The sequence below is a fragment of the Apus apus genome, chromosome 1, assembly GCF_020740795.1.
Source record: "Apus apus isolate bApuApu2 chromosome 1, bApuApu2.pri.cur, whole genome shotgun sequence".
NCBI classification, from domain to species: domain Eukaryota; kingdom Metazoa; phylum Chordata; class Aves; order Apodiformes; family Apodidae; genus Apus; species Apus apus.
Window position 1 is genome coordinate 108,577,562 of NC_067282.1, and position 18,818 is coordinate 108,596,379.

The 18,818-nt window shown below is 43.5% G+C and overlaps 1 protein-coding gene across 1 annotated transcript; it reads right to left on the reverse strand.

Moving 5' to 3' along the window:
- Positions 1 to 6,816: 6,816 nt before the first annotated feature.
- LOC127379794 (organic solute transporter subunit alpha-like) lies at positions 6,817 to 18,310 on the reverse strand. The gene is made up of 8 exons (XM_051607923.1): positions 18,118 to 18,310; positions 16,781 to 16,932; positions 16,592 to 16,665; positions 14,834 to 14,992; positions 11,772 to 11,883; positions 10,744 to 10,890; positions 9,375 to 9,480; positions 6,817 to 8,882 (listed from the first exon to the last, which is right to left on the reverse strand). The coding sequence occupies exons 1-8, from the start codon at positions 18,194 to 18,196 to the stop codon at positions 8,695 to 8,697; spliced, it is 1,017 nt and encodes a 338-aa protein (XP_051463883.1). The 5' UTR covers positions 18,197 to 18,310; the 3' UTR covers positions 6,817 to 8,694.
- Positions 18,311 to 18,818: the final 508 nt, after the last annotated feature.

Sequence of the window (18,818 nt, forward strand, 5' to 3'; positions counted from 1 at the left end):
TTTAACTCATTACTGTTTTTAAGAGAGTAATACTTGCTTCCAGAAGCTGGCTGATTTTCTAACACATAATTATACTGGCAACAAAGACCTTCCTAACCTCACAGGCATTTACCAGAGGGCTCAGAGCTGCCTTGGGTCCTCAGCAGGCAGCCAAATAAGGTGGCATCTCCTCAGAGGACTTGGTCAGACACCTCAGAATTTGGTGGTCGGAGCTGTTCTTCCCAAGAAGACTGCAGGCCAGAGGCTATGATTGATCACGAGGCCTCCAAGATGATAATTTCAAAGGGAGAAGAGAGCATGAAAGAAGAGGTTGCCTAGTAGAAAGCAGCATGTAACCAAAAGGATAAGAGAGGAAGAAAAAAACAGTTGAGTTTTATCTCCTTAACGTTATCCACAGGCAGTCAACAGGCAGGACTCAGCCTGGCAAGTGATGTAGCAGCTTTGATCTTCCTTGCTCATGCAGTGCAGGTTCCTCAGCAACTCCCAAGGCAGCTGGTGCTGCAGAAAGAATTATCCCCGAGATGCCAGATGTGTCTTTTTTAACACAGGAGTTGTGTAAGGACTGGAAGGAAATGGCCAATATATTTATTGTGAAATAAGGGTTACTTGACCAGAGCTTGAAGTTTTATCCTTTTTGGAAGTAAAAGATAAGGCACATAGGGAAAATAATTAGCTTCATAAAAATAAACTATCATCTTCAATTAGAACCATGAGTTTTAATGTATTAGCCCCTCAGGCTCACTTGCTCATGCCTTTTTTTTTTTACATCTGAACAGCAAAGGGGAATGCTCCATATAAAAGAGGAAAAAGAAGATGGTCTCACAGCTCTGGGGATTTGACATAGGAAATATTGCCCATAACCAAAGCAACCAATTCAGAAGTGAACACTTTCTCCTGAAGCACAGGAGCAGCAGCAGCTGATGTCATGAACAAAAGTAGGCAGGTGAACAGAGAGAGCAACAGAAAAATGGATATGATAATTCCAGCCCAGAAACTCACAAGCAACAGTAATTCAGAAGCAATGAGCTATAAAAAGCAAAACTGACTAAGAATGGGATTCCTCATCAGCTTCCATGAAAAGGCAGAGCCCTATGACCTATGTGTAGCATTTCTGGCAGCATGAATGCTACTTGATGGGAATGCACACTAATCACAAATGCTGTTTCCGTGAGGGAAGAAATGCAAGTTATATTTGCATTCCTTTAAAAAAATGCACTGAGAAGAAAAAACCAAGATATTGGAAGTGTTCAAAACAGGCTACTTAAGTTAGAGATATTAATCCAGCAAGGGAATTCCCAGGTGCTGACTCACATGTACCTGAAACACAGTTCCTATCTCAGTGCAAACAGTTGCCATAGATATGTGTGGACATGTGAGAAGACAGGGCTGTGCAGAAAGAGCCACATGTCCCTCCTAGGGCTTCATGGGGCAGCCTTTCCACCTAAAAGATGCTGCTTGACAAAGCTGTGGTAGATCAGATGCCATTAAAAGCTACCTGACCCTTGCTGGCTTGCTTTTTCTGGGTGGAAGCCTCTGCTTGGAGGTCTTAGCTGTTTAAAAGCAACCCACATGCTAATTGTGGGCAAGCAGAGCTCATGTGCTCCTCTGTGCCACTGCACCTGTGGCCAAAGTTGGACTGCTTCTAGGCTAGACATTACTCCAGATAATACACCTGTGCTCTGCTGGCTGCTTATGTGGAACAGGCTCTTCTCCTTGTCTGTAGCTGTCAAGTCACACCCTTCTTGTCAATAAGCTTCAGTATAGTCACACCAGCAGGAGGAACACCACCCTTGGGTGGAGTTGACACAGCTACTGGAGATTAAATCTCTCCTCTCCCTTGCATAGTGTGAGGTCACTAATGCACCAAGTTGTGCTAGTCCCAAATTATAAGGGTAGCATAATTTACCAGAAATAGGATCTCATTCAGATCTGGACATCCTTTCTTTCTAAATACTACAGGGCATTCACATTCCTAGGAATGCACTTCAGGATGAGAACATGACTGTCCTGGGAATGTGCATTATAAAGTTTGCAGAACTCAGGCTAAAGCCTTAGTCTAAAAAGACAGTTTACTATCTCCCTTTAGAAACAGCAGAAGCACATAATACTGAGAAAGCCTGTGTTAACACAAAGAAGAAGAAACAAATACAGCACCTTTTACAGAAATTACTTATTTCCCTGCAAAATAATGGTTAAATTTTTAAAAATTAACATTAAAAAGTGCAACTTTGCAGAGCATTGATCTAAGTACTAGAACATCCTACACAGCAGATACTAACCAGTACTGAAAGGATAGTAATAGAGCTCTGAGGAAACCAAGCACACCATTTTTGGTGCTAAGGAAATTACCCCTTCTACCATTAGTCTTTAACACAGGTTTTCCTGTTATAGCATGTGTTAATTATTTCCAAATCACAAGTGCAAAGACTCACCCTGATTGGAAAATTAGCAGATTTCAAACTCAGGTAATTTCCCCCTAATGAGAAACTTGTTGAACTGAATTTAACAATTAGCTCACACCCTTTGCTGGCTGGATATGGCACGGCTACAGGGAGACTCAGAAACTCACCTTTTTCAGTAATTTGCAATATAGGATGAATAAAAATTCAAAAGTCATTTTCATGTGATTTCTAACCCCTCTTTTAGTCCTTAAAGCAGTGATTCTCAAAGGGAGACAGAGGAGGAGGTGCTGCACATACTGAACAGTTAGTTCTCCCTGGTTTTGTGACCTTCCCCCTCTGGGTCAGTTCATTTGGGTGCGTTTTGCTACATACCAAGCCTCTGAAAAAATGATTTCACAGCTCAAGAGAGTAAAATTTATGATTTATTGGTCAATATACACAATGTGTAGGTAGAGCTAACAAGCTAATGGTCTCGCCACCCCTGATAAGACACCCAAGGAGTCACTGTTGGCTGGGCAGCCTTCAGTTGAGAGGGGAAGGGTTGGCTTCTGCTGGAAAGGGCTGATGTTGCTGAACTGCCATCCTGGGGCTACTTGGCTTTGTTTCTGTGGGATTTTCTATGTTTTCCATGTTGTTTTTTTCTCTTCAAAAACCCTAGAGCTGCTAATTATTCATCTCAACACTCCTCCCTTTGCCAGCAATCTTAGTTTTCCTCTCATGGCTCTTCTCTGCGGTGTCTTGCAGCGCTTTCTCACAGCTCAGCAGTTCTCTTAGATGTCCAAACCAATTTCAGCCTTAGATCCTAGAAGGCATCTATGATCTGATGCCTGAATCTCTTGAGGAGAAACACACACTTCAGCTGCTAAATTACATTAAAGGAAATAAAAATAATTTTATACTACCCTTAGTTTTCTACATGTGTTGTGAGCCTATCTGCATAATGGCTGATGGGCAGAAAGAGGCCTATTTGTAGTTATGAAGAGGAAAGACATCCACAAATGAAAGGGAAAATCCTTTTGGACAATTTCTCTTCTTAAAACTGACCAAGAATGCCCAATATATTGCCAAAATTTAAGTCTGATTTCTCCCACAAAAATGTAAAACTTACTCAATAAAATATTCCTGGTTTTCAATGCACTTTCTGGCAGTGAGGCTTATTTTCTTTGTTTGAAGAACAATAAAGAATTTTCAGAGACTTCAAGCTGCCTGAGCTTGTCACAAAGCACCTGTGCCTTCAAGTGCTATGCTGGCACACCAACTGCTTGATTATCTGACAGTAAGTGGCATCAGTACAGGTGTAACAAGCTTTTTGAATGTATAGAAAGGGTAACGAGAATTAAGACATGGCAAAAAAAAAATATTCTGCAAAAACAGGGTTCTGAGCTCTTTCAGTGTGCTAGTTTGATTGTCTTTATGTATACATATTTTAATAGGAAGTGTGGTTTTGAGCTGTAGAGAATGAAGAGCTTGTGGATACTTACTAAAAAGGCTGTACAATGATCTGTGGGGAGTTACACTGAGAAAAATAGCCCAAGATATTCTGCCTACCTTCTCTTGCAAATCAACTACATATGGATCTATTCTTCACATCAGTTCCCCAGCCTACAAAGAGATGCTCAGACCTGTAACTCTTACTCGAATGAGGTTATGTGAGCTGAGAGCAACTAATTTTATTGTCCTGGTAGATGCATTACCTAACCATGATCTAACTCACCTAACCATTACTTAACTCAAACACTCTTAGCTTAATCTGTGATCTTACCACACTTAAGAGGCAGTATTTTTCAGAGGAGAGAGGTGAGACTGAGTAACTTCTACAGTCTATTCGTAGCTGATACAAAATTCCCCTGGGTCACTTTGGACATGTTCTATGGATTTCTCTGCCTCAGTTTCCCTTTGCTAAAATAAAGATGATCACATTCACCAAGTTCAGGCAACTGTTGAATTATCTAGTTAACACTTTCAAAGCAGTAAAAAAACTCAGTGTTACCTAACCCTCTTCCCCCACAATCTGTGTTTTAAAAATAGTGACCCATGTTACCTGGAAGCTAGGGGGGTGAGAGCAGATTCATGAGCTGTCCTGAAGGAACGTATCAAAGGCTGTCAGCAAAAGCAGTAGCATTCAAACTGTCAGCAACAGACCTTATTTGAAAGGGTGGCAAGGTGTTGAATAGGAGGAATCATTGCAACTCACCTATTCTAGCATTTTCATTAGCTGTGGGTCAACTGACTGCCATCTCCCTCTCTCAGTTATTCATGAGTCTGTTGGGCTTCTCAACTGCTTACACTAAATCCATCTGTTCCCCAACTTGTTCAATTTACCATTGTTTGTATCCTTCTTGTGTTACCCAACTTCTTTCCATACTTTTGCTCTGGGAACCATGGGATCATAACTCAGCTCTTCAACTGTGGTTTTTTGTTGTTGTTTTTTTTTGCCTGGTCCTTCTTTGGAAACAGACACTGCATACAAGGGTTCACAAAGACACTGTTGTCTGGCTGTCCTGATCTGCAGGCCTAAACCGACACCCTTGCACCTCCTCACTGAGTCCAACCTCAGGATCTCTTCATCTTTTCTCCTATGCAGAGAGGATGAGGCAGGGGCAAGCATGAGGGAGCAGGAACAGACAGGGCAGTTGGAGGGGGGGTGTAGGGATACAAAGATCTACAATCAGCAGATCACCTTCTTAACACCTGAAACAAATCCTTTGGATGTCATTAAGACGGGAGGCCTTTGCTGCTGACACGTGAAACACACAGGCATGCACTTAAATGCACTCTTCACTGCTCCCCTCCCTCCCATCAGTAGCCCTACCTAGGGAATGACAGCTTGGCCCTGCTGGTGGCACCTCTTCAAAGGTTCAGGACTGTCCCTGCTGCAGCCAACAGGAGCCCACACCATAGTCTTCTGGAAGAGGAAGCACTCGGTGACTGTTGTTTCAAAAACAATAGCTTAAATGACAGATGGAAAAGAAGAGCACTCAGCAGCTTTTGTTTGTCAACCCACTCCTGCAACATCACAAGGTGGTAGCATTCATTCTCCCCCCTGTGTGTGTGCTGTTCATGTTGTGTAACCCTGCATGACACTCCAGTAGGCATCACAATCTGTGTGCACCCTCACACTGGCATCTTTAGCGCCCTGCCAACCAAACCACATCACTTGTCTCTTCCCCTGTGCTTTCACAGTGCTTCCAAAGGCCTAAACTCTCTTAACCTTTGATCACACATCCCTGTGTATGCTTATCTTTCTATTTAATGGTGTTGGTGCCTTTTAAAATCACAAAGACTCTGATTAAATTACCTTTACCCTTCCTCACACGATAAAGCCAAGCAAACACAGCATAAAGGTTACACGCTCACCTTAACACTCATTACTTTACAGCAGTTGTGTAAAATGAGTTGTGAAATTGATCTTATAGCTTTTGTTAAATGTTTTCAAATGTTTAATCACAAATACGTAATTGAAAGCAATTTCTTTTTCACTGACCTGAAAGGGATCCTTATCAGAACTGAGATTGGAGGAATTTCCGGCTTTCTGATTTGTTTTTTTCACCCTCAGACTGCCTGAGGTCCAACCTGGAGGTTGTGACTTGCAGTGTTTTAATTGCAAGAGCACCTGAATGAAGGCACCGCAATGCAGGCCACCTGCTGTCCCTGGCTGCTAGCCCCCAGATGCCTACCTAGATACTGCTCCTCGATGAGGCAGGCTACAGCTACTGGTCTGAGCCAGAGGTGGGGAAGAAATTCTTAATATAAAAAGGTCAAAAAGAAAAAACATTTTTTAAACTACATTTGTAACAAATAAGACCCGTAATTTCTACTTCATTCAAATAAGCTGGAACTCAGGAAAGCTCAGGATAAAAAGTGTGTCCAATTTTGCTCTGAAAATGGTTCTGTGTAAGTGAGTGACTTCTGGAATGAGACCTCCATGACTATACACAGTAAAAAGACATATATTCACTGCCAAATCTCAAGTCAGCTTGAAAACCACCTCAGTACGTTCTCTTGCTGAAATGTGTCAGATGAAGATGACAACAAGTATTAAGTATCTACCCACAAGTGTAACAGCTAGTGATACCTGTGGCTAAATGAGGCCCTGACTGATGTTTACAAGACCTATTTAACAGGCGCTTCTGAGACAAGAGAGATACCAGACCAGCAGTGACGGGTGAAGGCTCTGGCTGTGCCCTGGCTGCTGCCTTCACTGGACCTACAGGCACCACCACCTCTCCTGTGCTCCATCTGTTTTCAAATGCACTATCCATGCTACTGTGCAAAGACCTGCCCTTCCATGCCACAGATCCCACCCACCAAGACACTCCCTTTGCAGAACCACTACAGGAAACATTTTCCAGTCATGTTCATTTGTCTCGTTTGCTCTAGGAATTAAAGCTTTTTCCACAGCAATTCACAAAGATTCCTTACCAACTCAAAATGTTTTATTTTCCAGTTTTGAAGCTGCTGGAACTTACAGCCAACCCTTCCCAAAGCCATTATGAAATTAAACACTGCTCTGCAACTCTACAAATGTACCTGTAGCCTAGGCTACAATGGTATAAAGCAACATTAAGAATATGCTAATAGCCATAATGTTAAAATACATTTAGATTTCCCATGTTAAAAATATGTTAGCTGATGCCAGTTAACTCTACTGACACAATCTAATGCAGGGAAAATTTTCACCTAGATTATTTTTCAAGGGAAAAGTGCAGATTCTCTCATATTATTGAGTTCAGAAATCTATTAATTTCCCAGACTGACTGCTCAGAAAAAAATAAATATAATTTCAAACACTTCAAAACAAAAATAATTTTTCTAGTACAATGGAACCCTTTAATTGTTAAAACTACTATTTCTGACCTCAGTCAGAAAGAAGAGAACATTTTGTTTAATTTAACTCCCTTTTCTACTTTCTAGACTCACGAGCTGTTTTCAGTGAATTCCAGTTTCCACCAACTCCCAAAATGAAAGTATTTTTTTAATTCCTTGTAAACTAAAAATAAAGCCCCACTATCTGCCCAGCTTTGTTCTGATGCTAAGATGTATTTGATACAATTAACAACTTTTCCAACACAAAACATTTTCCCAGGTTACATACTAAATAAGCCTTCTTGCTGCATGAATTGTATATTTACTTCTAGGGATCAGTCTAGATGATGCTAGACAAGGGCTAGTGTATCACACTGTACCTCCAGTCCCAACAAACAGAACACCCAAATGTGTAGTGAACACAGTATTATTTTATAAATTATAGCAAGCTAAACCAAAGCAATTTGGTTCATCCAAGAACATCAGGATGATTTGTAAAAAGTAAAAACTGCTTTATGCAAAACAGAGCAATGGGTGTGAATGGCAAAGATCCTGTACTCCTTGAAGTCCTACTGGATGCTGGGGCAGGTCAGATTTGGGGTGAAGAAGCTGGGAAGGTAAGGATTTTTTGAAAGAGATTGCTTTCAGTAGCTTTTATCCCCACAGACACCTTTATCATAAGGACCCTGAGTATCATTATTCTCATTTTCTAAGCAGAGAACCAAAGCAGCAGGTGCCATCACAGAGCTGTAGCAGAAGACACCTTTAGATTCTAACTCCTACTTTCTTTTTCCAGGCCAGCAACAGAGAATCTGCTGTCCCTAAGAAGAACATCTGCCAGTGACATATTTACAAACAGCAACTCTGTATTTACCAAGTTAGGGGGTGAATTGCCAAGGCATGTAAAAAGTCTTGCGCTAAAGAGATCATTATTTATATGGGTGGAGAGCCCAGACAAGTCTGGGGATCTGAGAACAAACATATGCAAATATATTTACTGGTCAGAATTAGTTACAGTAAGCTCATGGCATAGAGTGAGAGCTGATAAATTTTAATGGAGGAAGGATGGAAAAATGTTGTGTTAGACATATGACAGTAATCCAGGGTGAAATGAGATTTTTAAAAATCAAAAAAGATGAGAAAGAATGACTGGATTAACTCCAAATCATAGCCATTCTAATAGCTAAAAAATAAAAATAACAAAAAATCACATTGTGAGACAGTTTGTCTATCATCAAGTAGCAGCATAATGGCATAAAAGTACATGGTATGAAATCTTACTAAATTACATGGTATGAAAACCCTCACACCATGTATATATCACTGGAGAATAAACAGGGTTATCTTTCCACTAGTGATCCTTCCAGCTCACAGACATTTACGTCAGAAGTTGTTCCGACCTGGACAGTGGCTGTTTGTGGTGCAAGAATATGCAAGCTCCTTAAGCTGAGCTTCCAGCTCCTGCAGAAGAGGAGCCCTGGGGCTTCTAAACCCTTGGCAATCCATCTTCCCTAACTGTACCATTCAGGATAACCTTAGGAGTCTCCTTGCTGTCCACAGCTTCTTCAGTTATACACGCTGGAGGCTCTAGGTCATCGTATCTTCTCCGATAGACCACCCTTGAGAGCAGGGTTATCAGAAACATTTCCATGATGAGGAGCTGCTGGATTATATCTGCCAAAAAAAGGGAGGCAAAGAGAAGTCCCCAAAAGGGGGAAATAACTATCAGACACAAAGTGGATACCTGGCTTATTAATTTTCATCTGTGCAAAAGGAACAAACTTCACCATTCTGTCCCCATAATGGAGTCTCTCTCATACTTGTCAAGAAAATCAGTTACAGAATTACAGTGCTGCCCTGGTTACATACAATAAGCATGCAATAAATTATGCATTCAAAATGCATGAGATTTAACAGTAATTTTGCATGTTGATTTCTTGTCCTCTCACTTCTGGTTCCAACACTTCTCATTCTCAAGTTTTTCTTGGTGACTATGACAGCTATAAAACTTCTGCTATTGTTTTTTTAGGTAAAAGCTGAGATTCTCTAAAAGCTACACGATCCCAGGAAATTAGTATTTTGGGAAAACACCAGATACTGCAGTTAGCAGTGCTGAACTGGCACCTCTATAAGTAAATTAAGAACATCCTTCCCGAAAGAACTTACATGATCCTCTTGCTGAAGAGGAGAGTGGTGGAGCACAGGGAATGACTCTTTGCATGGCCAAGATGTTGATAATAGCTGTCTGCAAGTGGTTCAGAATGACGATAAACTGCACCAGAAAGAGAAAACAGATTTTTGTCTCATTCCTCCTTTCTTGCCCTCCCTCTTCTCCAATCTACCAGCTGGCTGCCTGCCATTCTGTATAATTCAAGTTTAGGTCAGGATGACATTGCTCTGAATATATTAAATTGAACTTCTTTTGTTTGAAAAGTGTTTCTTCTCAGCCGTTCATTTAGGAGGTGAAATAAACACAGAGCTCCCTCCTCGGAACCCCCTCTCTGAGTAATAGGTAACCATATTTTTAAAACTTCCTGTTAATCTAACTGATGAGGCTATGGTCTCCCGTAGTGGAGGAGGGACTCAAATAATGTTTTTTCTGTTGTCTCCTCTTTTTGCCAAAGCAGGGAGACGGGGTGCTCCCCAAGTTCCATCAGACTGGCTTCTTTGCCAGAAGGGATAAAAGACTCCACACAGGTTGCTGAGCTAGGCCTTTCTGCCTCGGAGATACCAAAGTGTCTCTCTAGGTGCTGGTCTAACTGCATGAGTATAAATCCTTGTATTAACAGAGTTTGCCATCTTAAACCTGGATTCACCCTAATGCAGCTTTGCAGGTGTGACTGTCCCATTTACTCCATTTTTAAGTGCTTAATAATTTACTTAACAAAAACTTTGGTGCCCCAAAAGTGGTCCTGTCCAAGGAGGATGCATATCCAAGGATTCCGCTGTACTCTTTTCAGAATGATGTGGAAGATGGTGGCCCTGTCCCAGGGCTTTTTCAGTCCAACCTATCTGGTTCTGTTCCTTACTTATTAATGATTCCCAGCCAGTATTCTCATTATTGTCTAACTCTGAAGTGCAGAACGGCCAAGAAAAATGGTGTCAAAACAGAACACTGTGATATGCTGAAACAGTTCAAACAACAGCCACCTCCACACTGCTCCACATCTTCTCCTGGTAAAAGTACACACCAGCATTTTAACATTCTGTTTACTGCATCTACAAAGTCTCCTTCAAGCCCCACAGAAGGTGCTTGTTTTATTTCAGTGGCTTAAAGATTAGTAGATTTAACACAGCTTTCACATCTCCAGCAGTCCTGAGAGAGTAGAGGCAAATCGGCTTAAGCTGAAACGGAACAGCAGCCAAGGTGAGTGATTAAAGGGATGCAGCTTTAATCAGGTAAAAATATGGCTTTGCACAAAGCATTTAATGTGAAAAAAATACTATAACTTTTCAACAAAGGACCAAAAACCAGAGAGACCGTGTTACACCAGCAATTAAGAGGAATTCTTATCAGAAATATTAAACTTCTCACCTGATAAAGAGCAAACTTTGGGATGATCTTCTTAGAGGTAAGGACAGTCCTAACTTGTTGAAACATGATTGCAACTGGCCACAGAGCAATAATGGTAAGGACACCAACAAAGCTGTTAATCCATATTGCAGCTCTTTGGGGAGACAACTGAGAAGTAAATCAAACAAGCATACCTATAAAACCTTACAGTGCACTTTACTCTTTCCAGGAGAAAGTTATGAACTGGATGATGCAGATGTTAAAATGTTTGTTTCTATCTCCATGAAGGCTGATGGCAGCAGCAGTTGCTGGGACTTGCATGGGGAAACTGCACAGTACCAACCAGAGTGCTAGCACACTGCTCTCACCCAGCAGTCATGGACATGTGAATCTGGGCAGCTTGGGAAGGTAACAAGTGACACAACCCCTCAATCTAACCCCCAGCAACACCTGGGAACACTCAGCAGCTCATGAGAGCATATTCAGCATGATATCTGACAGGTGTCATTTATTTTATACTGTGAAAGAATTAAAAATTACTGTAAATCTTAGTTATCCGAGAGGTGCAAAATTATTAGCAGATACAAACTTCTCCATCATCTTGGAGCTTACATGATTCAAAGCAGAAGTACAGTACTATCTTTTCTACTTTGCACAGATAAAAAAATCACTGTGATTTGCAGAAAAACATAGAATTGTCCTTCCTGTTTACATGCCAGTATATACACTTAAGGCTGTAGCTTACAAAAAACAGGGCAGGTACATCCTGCAGGGCAGTTTGCAGTCTGGCTGTTCTAGCCATACAGGATGGGAAACACTGGAGCATAACCTGAGGCCCAACCCACCCTGATGGCCAGTTTCTTCCCAAAAGAAGACTAGAAATTGAGAGTCTGAGGGAAAGCAGAAATTATATGCTTCAGGGTCTCAAAAGTAAGGACTCACTTGGAAGTGCACTCAGATTCCACAGATTAGTTGTGAGCTAAGATACTAAGATCAACCCTAAAACCTATAAATTTTGTGGAACATATCTCATGAAAGTATGTACTTACATTGTAAAGGATGTAATTGCCATTAGTCCAAAGCACTATTGCTAAAAACATGAACACAGGTCGAAGGAAAGCAAACTGAAAGGTGCCCAGCTTCAGCATAAAGAGAGTTTGCCTGGCCAAAAAAAGAAAAAAAAAAAGAAGTAAAAAAAAAATAAATCACATAGGCAAACTTAAGAACATTTTTTATATTGTCAGTTGCAAAACTTTTGCACTCCTGTGGCATGTGGCTTAAGATCTGGGAGGAGCAGCTTTAAGATTAGAAAATCTTTCCAAGAATTATCCAGTGTTTATTTAGTAGAGTCTCTAAAAAATAGTACATGGCCTATTCTGCAGCAATTACAGACTAACCAAAGCTGGGCAAAACGTGTTGTCTTTCTCTGCTCTGAAACTAACCAGAGAGTCTGCAGCAGCACAACCAGTTTCTGAACAATAATGCCACTTGCCCTTGCCCTGTTGATGCCTTCCTGTTTCAGTTTTCTGATGAAACTGGGCAATTCAGTCTTCCTGTTCAGACACTTCTTAGTGCTATGGTAGATCAAGAAAGGGAATTGTACAGACCTAGGTGAAAGGACTGGTAGTTTTTCAATGCATCATGAATACTACCACGTGAGCATCAGTTTTGCTGGTCTGTACTCTAACAGAAGAAAGGAAGTATCTTTCATTTGACAAAGTGCACAAGGCCAGCTCAGGATTTCCTGACTTCTGTCAATAAAACCCGTGTCCAGAATACAGCCCATACACAGTAACCTGGCCAGTCAGCACTAAAGACCACCAGGAAAGGGGCAGATGCACTTCTTAACAGGGGAAATGAAAGCTGACTGACCTGAACTGTCCTTCAGTCATCACAGGACAAGCCATCTGCTACAGCTGGCTCACATTTTAGTCAGTTACAGTGTATTATTTCCCATACTGACCAGGATGTCTTCATTGTAGCTCCTTGGGCCCTTGAGAATGCCATCAGAGGTGCCTCAGCAGACAAGATGACATTTAGTATGCTACAGGATATAGCCATGAACCAGAAATTGTAGGAACTGCTCAGTTAATATAGCTAATAACCACAGGATGATGAACAGTACAAACACAGGTAGAAAGGCCTTCAACTGGCTAGCCACTCAGTGTGTGTGCCTTTTCAAAGATTTATTATCCCAAAAGGACATTAAGGAATAATATGACAAACAGTGCAGTCACTGTAATGCTATGAGTTGTTTCCCTTGTCAACACAAGTCTATCTTGACCATCACACCTCTTCTGCCACATCTCTCCCCACTTGTTACTTTGCCTCATCTGTTTACTGTACCTTGTTAGCCTTCCCAGGACTGCTTGATAGTATATGGGCTTTTTTTAACAGAATGAATCCTTCCCCTGGAGTAGCTCACTCCCATACCTATGGGAGGAATATGAGACTGACCTTTCTCTGGTTTAGCTTGCTCATATGTCAAAAAAACTGTACCCTATAATGAGAAAAGGCTAGAAGTAAGAAGCAAAGACAACAGATGGGTTTCCCAATGTTACAGACACCAGAGAAGGAGCCGTAAGCCCCCTGCAGGGCAAAAAGCCTTTTTTTAAAAAAATGAACAGCTGTCCTTCCTCCCAGCAGTAGTGGGCACTATCTAGCTCCTGAAAGGAGTTCATATTAGCTAATACCACCCTGAGTAAGCTGTCACTGGACTGATAAACAGGAGGGCAGAGCAGAGGATTCCCTCCCAACCTCCCAGCTACCACAGCCTATACAGAGGGTGACAGACATGGAAAGAAAAAGAAATATACTAGAGGCAGGTTAGATCTATAGCACAGCTCTGTCCCATGGCTGAAATGAGCCTGACCAAATGCCCTTGAAAATTAGTAGGAATCATTTAGATCCGTATCAGTAGTTGCTGATTTAAGTCATTGTATTACATCCCTTTTTGGAGGTACATTTTTCTGCTGGTTTATTGCTTGTTCTTCCAAATGCCCCCTCCATTTAAGTAGTGTTATTCCATTAAAATAAAATTATGGAAACAAGAATTTAAATTCTAATACAGAATGAGGCATTTTAGGAAGAATTTTTACAATGAAAAATAAGATTTTTTGCAAATGCATCACAAGCTGTTATGCTGCATTTTGTTTGCTGCTTTCACTTCACTGGACCATAAAGTCCCTCTGACACTAATGTCCAGAAAAATCTCTGTCTTGCACATTCAGTCCATCAGCTTTTGTTCTTAATGAGAGAAACATTCTCATGCTCTCTAGCAGTAGGAAAGCCCTGGGAAACACATAAGGTTTCCAGGCTGCAGAGCAGCGTGTAAATGACAGGGTGACACTAGCCAGAGGAGGAGCCCCACCAGGCAGTACTCAGAGGAACCGGGCTTATGTTAAAGTGTATTGTCTCCGGTAGGTGCTGCTCTCCATCCTCACCCCATTTCTCATAGGTGCACTAAGTTTAGCAGAAGAAAACGTTTGCTTTTGCCTCCCCAGACAACGCCATTTCATTGAGATCAAAGCTTTCCACGAATTAGATCTAATTTTTGTTCTAAAATTTATTTTGATCTGAAGTAGTTTTAAAGTCAGTATCAGAATGAAACATTTCCATTTCATAGAAATAACAGAAATTTTCTTTCAAGACAGTCTCAATTTGACAACTCTGCCTGTGAAAAATACCCAATTTTGAGACACTTGTTCCCTTCTGGAATGAGAAGAAATCAAAATCTCAGTTATTAGGTTTTCTAGAGCAGAAATTCCTCCTCCTCTTTCCACAATGCTACTTACTATAGAAATGGTTTCTTGGATAGAAAGGGATTAATTGGGGAGATATGACAGTGCTCAACATCGCTATGAGTGGGAACACTACACTGCCTAAAACTGAGAGAGCTCATGTCTCAACTCCTATGCAAAATTCTGCATTATCAAAACAAAATAAATTAGCAGTGGCACACTGCTCCGAAGTGATGGCACTGTTTAAAAGACACAGCTTGAGACTGACTTACGGGAAGCAGGGAGGCCCTTTGCTGTAAGCCTGGCCTCGCCAAGTTGGCTGAATTCCAGCAGCCGTTTTTCCAGCGGGGAAATCTTAAAGGGCAACTCACCTAGTGATGCGCACACGAGGGAGGCAAAGGCAGCAGCAGCAGCAGGGACCGGTGCTGATCTTTAAGCGACCATTTTCAAACCGCTGGAGGAGCAGCTTTTGACCTCCGCACTCTTTAATCATCATCAACAGGAACTTGTGGATAACTATGGCAAAAAATCTAGGAGAGGAAGAAAATGCCAGCTTGAACTTGCCTGTGTGTCTCTTGCATGCCAGTGCTGCCTCCTGCCCAGAGTTTTTACAGCTTGTGCTCTGCAATCAACAGCAATTCTAGCACTAGCTGTGAAAAACCTCCAGCTTTACATCACCTCAGAGGACCAGAACTGCCCTAACCTCACCCAAAAGAGAAAGGAACTGAGGCACAGAGTAGCTGTGGAATTTCCCAAAGCTACACTGGGGCTTGTGCCAGAGTCAGTATTAACGCACCGGCTTTTCTGGCCCGAGTCATTATGGCTGTATTTGTCTATCTGTTACCCAATCCTGAGTGGTCCAAACTTTTCACAAGTGCTATTGCTCCTTTAAGAAAAAACAACACCACTGACCAACCAACAATAACACACATAGCTAGGTTCATATATATATATATATATATATATATATATGTGTGTGTGTATATATATAATATATTTATAGCTGTCATTGCATGTGCTGCCCCAGCCAAGGTGTGGCTTCTCTGCAACCAAAGCTGATCCAAGCACAGACTGCTGCAACTCCACCTCTCCCTCCCTCACCAGCTGCACATTCTTAACCCTTCCCAGGAACAACAGATTGTGCAACTGCCTTTTCCTCCATTTCCCAAACTCATTTATGGAACTGATTCACTGAAATCCAGAACCATCAAATTAAAGAGGTCCTCTTTGCTGCACTGCTTCCTTGGAGGAGCTTGCTGTGCAGCTGGAGACTGAGTGGTAGTGGATGCAAGTGAGGGGACAGGAGCCTGCAGCTGGGCAAGGGAGGAGGGATTCAGACAGGCTTAAAGTAAGTGCCATAGAACTGGAACCCTGGAAGTTTTGGGCAATCTGCACTACCTACACCAATTGCTGCATGCTCACTGTGATCCCTACTACTGTGTTTTCCCTCCTTTTTTACTGAACTCTCTTAGTAAATGCAAGAGGTGAGGCTAATAATGAGAGTCTGTGATACTGTCCTGCAGCGGGTTCCAAAATCATCCCCAAATCAACTGTGGAGTGCCCAAGGCCATGACATCCCCCTGCCTGGCTCTGTCTACCAGGGCTGCTCCACCACATCCAGAAAGCAAGGACCACATTTCACCATTCTTCTCTGTGCATGTCAGAGCCGTCACACTCGTACAGAAAGTGCTTTTATCAGAACAACTGCAGAACATTTCTACGTTGGTGTACTCATCAGAGGTTCACCTCTCACCACTAATAACAGACCTCTATGGCTCATCATTAGTAAAAACGCAGAGAAGTCACAGGTCAGAATCTCATTCCACATGACACACAGAGAGGGGAAAGAAAGAGCACTGCTTCAAAGCTCCTGTCAATCCAAGGGAGCAATTACATGCAAGTCACACAGGTCTTTCATACTGAGGTTCCCACTCTAGGGGACTGTAGTGCTGGGAACTGCTTCAGCACTTCCCACTTCCCAGAGAAAAGCTGCCAAGAGGTTTCTACTCAAACCAAAAATTACTAAATTGTTAAATTTACAAAATGATTGTGTTTACCAAGAGCAGCAATGTTTAAAGGGAAGACATTCAGGGTTTGGGGCAATGTCTAGAAAAAAGCAGAACACTCACATGGCTGCTGCAAAATCCGTAAACATCGTTGAGCGAGGAATCCACATGCCAATGCATGAAGTAGTAGCAATCACCTACAGAAAAAGGGAGGGGGGTTCTACAAAGGGCAGTGATAAAACAGGTTCCTGTGGATTTTCAGGGAAACCCTGTTTTCAACTGTAATTTTATCTCTTTTCCATGATGACTTACCGGAGCTGCAGCATTAACCCAAATTATGATTGATCTTTTGGACGTGGGGATTTTTCTGTAGATGTAGACTGCTTCCTCTATAAACACCAGATCAGCAATTAGTGTCATCAGAGTCAAGATTGCGAAGAGAAATCTCCCTGGTAGGTCAAGGCCTGCAGAAAGACAGAATTTTCTGACTCGTTTCATTAGCATTCCAAATGTTTAATGTAAAGGCACCATCTCTGAGGGTCTCCTTAGCCTGTTACTTGCAGTTATCCTTAGCTACATTGATCAATCACTGATTCCATAGGATGATTCAAATACTTACACTTAAGTTCATGACTAAAACTTTCCAGGATCCAGACAGCACAAGGGAAAAATATGCCTTCATGTTCTCAAAGCATTATGCAGAAGCCCCCTTCAGAAGGTGGAATTCCAGAACAAACGCCCTTAGATTAATGTAGGTATGTAACAGAATATAAATAAATACATAACACAAATACATAGAGTAAATACATACTGAGGGAACTTTTCCAAGCAGACTACCTGCAAAAATGTATTTACTCAATTATTTGCTTCCATTGTATGCTCACAGACATGTTTGTCCATAACTTCTTCAGGCATGCAAACTTTTTAGAGTCTCAGTGAAAGTTTGTGGGACACACAGCCAATGTCATGATGAACCCCCGATACACCTAGCCTGAGATAAAAACTTGATGCCTTCACCACATTCTTTTTTACTTCTCCCTTAATTCTGAGTATGGGTATCAACATTTACCTACGGTTGATGGTTTCGTGTCTCCCTTGGCGCTGGGTATGGATATAAACTTTTACCCGTGGCTGATGGGTGAACTTTCTCCCAAAGGAGGTGCTTCCAGAGACAAAAGCAAGCACTGCAGTGGAGTCGTGCTTGATCTAGAATTACGCTCATCACTGGTACTCACTCCCGCTGTGGCTGCAGCCCAACTACAAGCACACCAAGCCGTGCCCGCAAAGGAAAGCCTCTGCCCCGGCCGCTTAACCTCTCAGCAACCCCCATCACGTCCATACGGGGGCTGAGGCAGAGCAGCCCCATCTCAGCGGGCACCTTCACACCACAGACCTCACCCCGGGGAGAGCAGCGGCAGCTCTACCTGCGGGCGCCCTGCCCGCCCCGCCGGGCCCCGCCGCCCGCCCCGCTCCCTCACCCCGCCGCGGCTCCCAGCCGCGGGCCGTGCTCTTCCCCTCTCCCCGAAGCCAGAGGCAGCCGGGACTGAGCGGGGGGTCGGCCTGCCGGGGGTCGGCCCTCCTGCTCCTTTCCCAGCCTGGCGTCTCCCCCCCCGGCCCCGGCCCCGGCCCCGTCCGGCAGCCGCACTCACTCTGCAGAAACTCGTGCGAGTAGGGCGGCTCGCTGACGCCGCAGGGCGAGGGCAGAGTCCCGTTCGCCTCGTCCTCCATGGTGCCCACCCTGGCAGCGCCCAGGAGAGCGGGGACGGGCGGCCGCGGGGCTCGGTGCCCGCCGGCCGGTCCCTGGCGCAGGCGGGAGCCGCGATGCGCAGCCCGGTTGCTCGGGGCTGCCGTGCGACGTTAATGATTAGCCCGGGCCGGGCGGGCAGGGCCCGGGCTCCGCGCTGCCTCCTGGTGCCCAGGGCGGCGGGCAGCGGCGGGGCGGCCGGGCCCGGGGGGCAGCGCCCGCCTCGGTCCCCGCACCGTCTGCAAGGAGCCGCGTCCCGGCGGTCCCCGCAGGCCCAGCCCGGCCGCCGTGCAGGAGCTCTTGCAGCAGCCAGTGAGCCCCTCGCTGTCCCCTTCCTTCACGGGGGTGTCAGGGCACCTGGCGTCAGGTCTCGCACAGGTCAGGGCAGAGGTCAGATGTTCAAAGGACTTTTCCAGGGAGCCCTGCAGCAAACGCTTCCCGATAATCCTGGTGGCAGCGAGGTGAGACGCTGCACCGTCTTTTGCACTGGCTGAAGGAGAGGGTGTCAAGGGTGGGAATACACTGAGGGATTCTTCACTGCCCCACGTATGTGACCTGCTGGAAGGGTCCTTTCTGCAGCCTGGGCCCTTTCAGGCTGTTAACCAG

Bases quoted from the DNA above. Each gene is read 5' to 3' on its own strand.
- LOC127379794 (XM_051607923.1), bottom strand. From the start codon at position 18,196: ATGGAGGACGAGGCGAACGGGACTCTGCCCTCGCCCTGCGGCGTCAGC. The intron at 14,993-16,591 runs GTGAGTGTTCTG...TTCCTCTCCTAG, and splicing joins ACGGATTTTGCAGCAGCCAT to ATTTTTTGCCATAGTTATCC. The intron at 11,884-14,833 runs GTGAGTTGCCCT...TTTTTTGGCCAG, and splicing joins CCTCGTGTGCGCATCACTAG to GCAAACTCTCTTTATGCTGA.